We start from the raw sequence: 8,421 nt of genomic DNA on the forward strand, positions 1-8,421 counted from the left end.
GAGGTTACTATCGCTCCTAGTGGTTCTTCCTCCAAGGGAGATAAACGAGGAGGAATCGGTGGAGGAGAGCCTCCAAAGTCCAACCTTAAGCGAAAGGATCCTCCTTCGAAGAATTTCCAATCCTGTAAGTGCAAATCTCGCTACAAGACGGATAATTATTCCGTAAGAGTGTTGATAAACGTTGCAGGCTCGTTTATCGTTGCAATCCAAAATTCTGTGAGAATCTAAGATCCGTCTTCCCTGATATGTGGGTGCCAATGTCCTGATGGCGTCTGATTAAAATCAAGAAAATATTAAAGAGGATTAGAAAAAAAAAAAAAGTCAATCTAATTTATTAGAATATTATTTAAAAAAATATTATTTTTATTATTCATATTTTTTTATCTGTGATTATAAAGTTTTTACCAATATATAGACTAAGAGTACGCTAAGAATACGCTCGTTATGGAATAATATTTTAAAAAAACATGTTACCATAGTACAAGAATGACTTCTTTTATAATAATAAATTTTTTATCATATTTTTTTTAAATAAGCACTTTTAGAACTAAAAATCTAAAAATAAAATAATTTATTTATAAATTACTTTTAATATAGATATTTATTATTTAATTTTTTTTAAAAAGAGCTTAATTAAACTGTTTAGCCAAACTGGACCTAAGGGTCAGTTTAATTGGCTTTCAAAAAAATTATTTATTTTTATTATCTTTTATAAAAAAAAATTCTTACATGTATTATTATAAATACATTTGATTATTCTATTATTATATATTTAATTGTTCTAATGATTTATTATTTAATTAAAAAATTATATAAATTAATAAGTCAACCCCAAACAAATAATCATGTTAGCTTCTTCCACAACTTGCTTCCTCTTTCATATCCATCGGTTCTATTATTATTTTATTCTTCATTGCTCTCAGTTATTGTATCTTTCCCAAATGGTTCCAAGAACGTGAGATAGAAAGTAGAAACAAAACCTAAAACAAACACGCTTTTGGACTTATGGCAATTAGTCAATTACCAAGTGGTTACCACCAACAAGCTTTTGTCATTTGTTATAAATTTCAGGTTTATTATCTCGTCTCTATATTATTTACTCAATTTATATTATATCACTATAACCTTAAAAATTAAAATTGAGTTCATATTTTTGAATTCAATAAAGTCCTCTAAACAACTTTATTAGTGGTTATCACTTATTACCGAAAAATTGTTAGGAATGTTATTACGAATTTATTAGAGACTTTTCTCACAAAATAGTTGATGTGGCTTAATTGATGGAAATTGAAGGTGGAAGTGTACTGTGTTCACTGTTCACCATTCGCATGGCACTCTGAAACAATATCATGTGAGTAACTTGTTCATGGACTCCACTCATTCAATCAATACACGCCATGTCTCTATATCCCTCTGTGTATTACAATTTCTATGTTCTTTCCCTCTATATTCCAGTTCCAAAGTTTTAAGTAACCATACCGTGTGGTTGTTTTTTTTTTTTTAATTAGGTTAGCATAGCGTGGGCTTCTTTTTTTCTAATAAACATGCTTGTCTATTAAAACAAGTTTGCCTACTACAATTGAATGAACTCCAACCACAACATAGTTTTATTTCAATAAGGAGCACAAATTCTTTGAAACATAGTCACCGGTAGCTGAGATGAACGGGGAACATATACCTTAGAAAGCAAGCAAAATACATGACACGAATGTTAGTTATATTAATTGTGGTCTAATCAGTTAGCAAAGCCAGTAAATGAAACAAGCAACAGAATCAACCCAACAAGTAGAAATCACAAATCAAAGATGAATTGCTAGTCATGATGAATTGCATCCTAAACTATCTGCCAAAATTTTTGTTTTGGTTAGAGTTCTTGAAAATAAATAATTTTAATTGTTTCTGATTTCAATGATTTGATTTGAAGATGTATCAAAAATTACCATACACAACTGAAAATGTTAAAATTGAAATAGGAATGTTTAATTGAATATTCATTTCCCTTTATATTAAATGCTATAAGCACTTAAATAAATTAAAATCATTTACAAAAAATTATCTGACAATTTTATTTTAAGTTTATCCAATCTCTTCAGTAAAAATATGTGGACTGAAATTTAGTAGGATCTAAATGGAATAATACATAAATTAAAAATTCAGAGCAGAAACTTTTCATTTATGTAAAATTATTGATGATGTCTCTTAATTTGAATCATAAAAAAAAAAGAAAAAAAGAGCATATATATATATAGTTTGTTTACCTTAGCTTCAGAAAAAAGGTGACAAAAAGTGGTTCAATTACAAGTACAGTATTCAAATAGCCATCCAGATACACAAACCAAAAAGTTTTACAAGAATAGAACTGCATCTCTTTGCATACAAACTTTCAAACAGTAGTACAAGGTGGAAATTAGAGGCATAAAGTTTTATAAAGCTATGGTTAGTGATTAACCAACCACAAATTAAATAGATCAAACTTTTTTAATATTTACATTAGAAATATCTGAAATTCTTTGGTTAAATTTCTGCAAAATATTATAGTTAGCAAACAATATAAGTCTGCTTAAACTTTTCATAATTGGCAATGATTAGAATGAATTCACATAATTGACAAAATTGAATTTCCTTATGAGAAAGTTTAGGGGGCAACACTTTTATTGAAATCTGGCCAGCACTTAACAATCAAAAGAAAAATGAGTAATTCTACACTATTAGATGTCATCTCACACCATTAATATTATTGATGATGGCTAATTGATGGCTACACATCACAAATTCTGCTGGCCCCTTAGCACTCTTCTTTTAATAGCATAAATAATTTCATACTGCCTATATTCTACTCGGAATGTAAGAAATATTGTTATATGCATAGCCTAAATGTAAAAAGTGAAATAGGGATCTCGTCTTGAAGAGAAAGTCTAGGGGCCAGCAACTTTTGTATTTTGTGACCAGCACTTAACCATCAAAAGAAAAGTGAGTGATCTCTCACCATCGGATGTAATCTCACACCATTAAAAATATTATTGATGGCCAATTGATGGTTACAAAACACAAAAGTTGCTGCCCCTAGCACTCCTCCTTATTGAATATAATACTTCCTTAATTAATTCCTTTTATAGTCAATGGTACTGCTCAAGAAGCATTCTTAAAAGAAAAAGAAAAAGGAAAAAAAAAAGAATCTAGATTGTAATGCTCTTAAAGATTTAGATAGTATACAATAGACTTTTATTTATAGCCTGTTGTCTGTTTCTGTCTATGAGACTTGAGTTGTTGAATCATGCAAAATAATTTCTTAATAGATAAAAATATAAAGGTAAGCAGTTGCAAAAGCAGGGGAAAAAAGATTAATAAAAAATTTACAAGGATGCAAGTTTAAGTAAACTAACAATGGTAATTAATTGAAGCAAAGAGAAAGATCGGTTTAAACAAGAACGCCCTACAATAATTAAAAATATTTGCGAAAGATTGATAAGCATTTTTTCACCCCTAATGATGGAAGTAAGGGGGCATTAATTCCATAATTTTATCTTCTTCCCATGGCCACCCAGGTTCTTGCATGACCTCCAATTATCGAGTTGGAGTTTTGAATTTCCTCTAGTCTTCCAGATCATCTCACTTTTCAGTGCCTGTAGATTCATCAGCCTTGTGATGGAGTTACGATGAGCGTTCAACCTCAGATCCAATTCAAATCTTCCTTGACAATCAAAGCTTTGAAAGTTTGTCCTAAAATCTTTGAATCATCAACTGCATATACTATTTGCTACAATGTTTGTCAATCGTTGTATATTCAACCATACTAGATATACATTAAAATCAATCATTAAAATTAATTATTAATATAAAATATATATTTAAAATAAATTAAACTACATATGTATGTATTGATATAAAAATACATAATATATAATTGATTTTAGTAAGTAATTTGAATATATAAATAGCATTTTTGTTATAACATTAGGTTACCCATCTTATAGTTCTAGCTATGAAACAAAACATCTTCTACCTCACTCTAATCGACAAGTTCTAGTGTTCCACAATCAAATCTTTATCTTTTATACATTCTTATATTATTTGATGAAACTACTACATAGATTAAACTTTCTTTAGCCATAACCATATGTATGCTCTGGCTGCTGCTTCCACAAATTATTCATAACTTGTATGCAACACTATATAAATGAAATAATAATATGTTGCATTTTATACTCACCTCATCAATACTAAAAGAGTTTCACATTATATATAGTAGCATATAAAACAGTTTAATGTTCAAATGCATATATGACGATTATTACAAATTTCCTATTCTAATAACAAAAGAACACAACTAATAAGACTACAAATATTATGGAGAAGAAGAAGAAGAAGAAGGTGTAATCTTGATGACAAGGCCAGGAAAGACATCATCAGGGTCATGGATATGAGGGTTGTTGTGAACGATGTAAGGGTCACCGCACTTGTCACTTATGGTGTGAAGCGTCTCCCCTTCTCCGACCACATAGATCTCCTCGCAGGGTCGTCGGAGAGTAATAATGGTGCTGCTATTGTGTTCATCAGTGAAGATGGTTAGCATGATGAGGAGAGTGGAAGAAACAAGGAGAAGTGCACAGTACCATGAAGCTTCTTCAGCTGTGGCATTTCCCTTTCTGGACTTCAAAGCCATTGTCTTGGTCACTTTTTCACAAAAGAGAGCAAGCTAAGATCGATGCTTGGAACTTGTAACTTGGAAGTTATTAATACTAGCGGCTCAACAGTCGATAGTGCCTGTTCAGCTGCTTTTCTATTATTTTTAAAAAATTAATTTTATTTTTTTGTTAATATATTATTTCCTCTTTAAATTTATTAGATAAGTATTTTTTATTTTAATATTGACGTGACCTTATTTATATCATATTTTATTAAAATTAAAATTACTATAAAATTTTTTTAAAATATTAAATTATAAAAGCTCGCAATAGAGAGGTATATATATTATCAGAAAAAATATAGTTTAAAAAATGATAATAACATTATCCTAATTCAAAAAGAGTATACATAAACCAAAATATATATTAGTTATTTACAAAAAATAATTTTTACTTAAATGTCATGAATATTCATATTTGTCTTCATATATTTTAAGTGGTAGGTAAAATATGAATCTGAATATAAAGAAGCCTTCATTTTTTTATAAATAGTGAAAGATAGAAGAAATGTGAGTACTTATTTTTTTTTGTTTTAAATATCAAACTGTAAGAATAATTAATAAAAAAATAGGAGAGTATAAAAATTATGTATTTAGAAAAAATCATTCATAATTCATCATACATTTTCTTATCAATAACTTTTCGAGTTTTGAAAAACTGTCAATTTATTGACCATAAAAATAATTATTTAAACACTTCAATATTATTCAATTAAAAATTATGTGTAACAAAATCAAAATATAAATTTAAAAATATTATTTACAAATTTAATATTTATAAACGTTATTAAGTAGTTTAATTATTTATTTTTAATAGTATTTAATTTGAGACCGACATACAAATTTATATTCAAAAGACTCTTTATCTTTGTGCATAATTCCAATTGTTAAAAAATATTTTATTTTTTTAAATTTTATATTTAATTTTTAAATTTTTTTAATCTCATTATTTTTAAAATTTTTAATTTATATTTTTATTATATCCCTTACTATATTAAACATTATTCTTTCTCTTACTATCTTTCTCTAAACACATACTTATCATTATCTGATCGCCGTTATTATATTTCCTTGTTTTCCTTTCTCATTTTTTCCTTCTTCTTCCACCTTCTCTTCACCCGACCGTAATTAATTATTACCAAGTATTATTATCGTAATTTTTAATCTTGTCTATCACTTTGATTTATAATCATCTATTATATTAATTTTTATGAGTTGTTGAAGTTTTGCTAAAAGAAGTAAGACATAAAGCATTTAAAATTTTTATCCAAATTATCAAATTAACTTTTAGAACGTATAAAATTTATAAATTTAAATTAAATAAGATATTAAATAAATTTAGTATGTTGTTATTATAGGTAACAAAATCAAAATAAAAATTTAAAAACATTGTTTACAAATTAACTATTTATAAACGTTATTAAGTTTAGTAATTTATTTTTAATAGTATTTAATTTGAAGTCGAAATAAAAATTTGTATTTAAAACACTATTATTTATCTTCATGCATAATTCTAATTGATAAAAAATATTTTAATTTTCTTTTTAATTTTATATTTAATTTTTTTAAATTATCTTTAATTTTGTTATTTTTTCAAAATTATTAATTTATATTTTATTATATCCCTTTATTATATCAAATACTTTTTTTTCTTATTATTATTCTTTATACACATACTTGTCATGGTCTCATCGCCATTATTATATTACCTTGTTCTCCTTTCTCATTTTTTTCTTCTCCTTCCACTAGGGGTGGCAAGCGGGGAAGCCCGCCCCGCCCCGCCCCGCCAGAAGCCCGCCATTTGGCGGGCTGGCCCGCCCCGCCCCGCCTAGTGAGACGGTCCCAGAATCCTAGCCCGCCCCGCCTAACGGCGGGCTGGCGGGCTGGCGGGCTAAGCCCGCCAAATATCCTCTTTTTTTTTTTTTTACTTTTAACTATTAAATAATATATATAAAGATATAAAAAAATCTCTTTTATTTTTTACTTTTAACTATTATAATTTCTAAAAGTATAAACAAATTATAATTTTTGTATTCACAAACATTAAAGTCTTTGTAATTATAAATATTGTTTCCAAAGCAAAATAAACATAATCCAAAACATAATTAACAATATTGTCTCTAAAACAAAACAAACATAATCTAAAACACCCAATTTTCATCTTCATTCTCTTGTAAGTTGGGTTGGGGAAGTTGGGTTTTGGTAAAAAAATTATAAAAATACCCCTTGCTAAAAAAAGACTAAGCCCGGCGGGGAAGCCCGCCCCGCCCCGCCAAAGCCCGCCAAAACCAGCGGTTTAAGCGGGCTTTTGCTATTTGGCGGTCCCAATTTTCCAGCCCGGCCCGCCTTTTTTGGCGGGTTACGCGGGCCGGCCCGGCGGGTTTAGGCCCGTTTGCCACCCCTACCTTCCACCTTCTCTTCACCCGACCGTAATTAATTATCACCAAGTATTATTATCGCAACTTTCAATCTTGTCTATCACTTTGATTTATAACTATCTGTTCTGATAACTTTTATGAGTTGTTGAAGTTTTGTTAAAAGAAGTAAGATATAAAGCATTTATTTTTTTTTTCAAATTATCAAAATTTGATGTCAATAATCCTAAAAAACAATATCAACATATATTACTTTTAACTAAAATAATAAAAAAAATACATAATTGTAAGTTTTTAAACTAATTATTATAAATTTAAGTCACAATTTAATATAGTACATTGGGACAAAAGGCAACCATTGCTATTCATATTTGACTGCTACTATCTAAGTTTTACATTTATTTTATTGTGCACATTAATTTAAGTGCACTTTATTATTTTATTTTACATGTTTTGAAATAATGCCATTGTATTATAAGGATGAGATTAACTTTCATAATCTAATGCGAATCTTTTTATTATTTTGTTTGTTCATAAAATAGTTTTGAAAACTTTTAGATTTATCATTCTGGTTTGCTTCTTATTAATCCTCACTTAATATACTCAAATTTAATGGCTTTCATGGTGGTGAATTTTTGTAATTAGTTAAAAAATTTTAACTTTTTTTTCTCTCTCTACGATTTTGAACAAACTCAATTTTATTATTAAATAATTTTTTAAATTCAGAATATTTTTAACCTTTTGTATAAAAATTAGACTTAATAAATTACCAAAATTCAAACCTATTCTCTTGAACTACTTTTTGATTGTATAATTGGAATTGTTTAAATGGAAGATCATTAGACCCCTAAAATTTTTAAAATAAAAGAAAAATACAATAAAATAAATTAATTAAAAAATCAATTAAAATAAAATAGTTTAAAATATATATATATATAATAAATTAAAACTTACATGGCTCATGAGTTAGAAACATAATGAGAAGAAAATAATTATAAAGGTTGAAACAATAAAAAATGTATAACATAGTTTTTATTTTGCCACATTTAAATGTTATATATAAATCTAATAATTAATAAAAAATAATATTATCTAATATAAAATAGATTAAAAATAAAAAAGAGATTAACAAAATCAATTAACAAAATTCTTATCTTAGGTCACCAGATCATTTAAAAAATCAATTAACAAAGTTTTTATATTGCTACATTTGATGTGTTATATGTCGAACTAATAATTAATAAAAATAATATTATCCAATGTAAAATAGATTACAAATAAAAAAAAAGAAGTAAACAAAATATGTGTGAGAATTTTTCATTCTACTGATAGGTGTAGACTTTTTTTTTATTTGTTATATGT

The 8,421-nt window shown here is 27.3% G+C and overlaps 1 protein-coding gene across 1 annotated transcript; it reads right to left on the reverse strand.

Annotated features, from left to right (window-relative positions):
- Positions 1-4,345: 4,345 nt before the first annotated feature.
- LOC110268143 (uncharacterized) lies at positions 4,346-4,663 on the reverse strand. The gene has a single exon (XM_088506199.1). The coding sequence runs from the start codon at positions 4,661-4,663 to the stop codon at positions 4,346-4,348; it is 318 nt and encodes a 105-aa protein (XP_088362325.1).
- Positions 4,664-8,421: the final 3,758 nt, after the last annotated feature.

Source organism: Arachis ipaensis, chromosome B2 (assembly GCF_059453495.1).
Source record: "Arachis ipaensis isolate K30076 ecotype BB chromosome B2, ASM5945349v1, whole genome shotgun sequence".
Classification (NCBI taxonomy): Eukaryota; Viridiplantae; Streptophyta; class Magnoliopsida; order Fabales; family Fabaceae; genus Arachis; species Arachis ipaensis.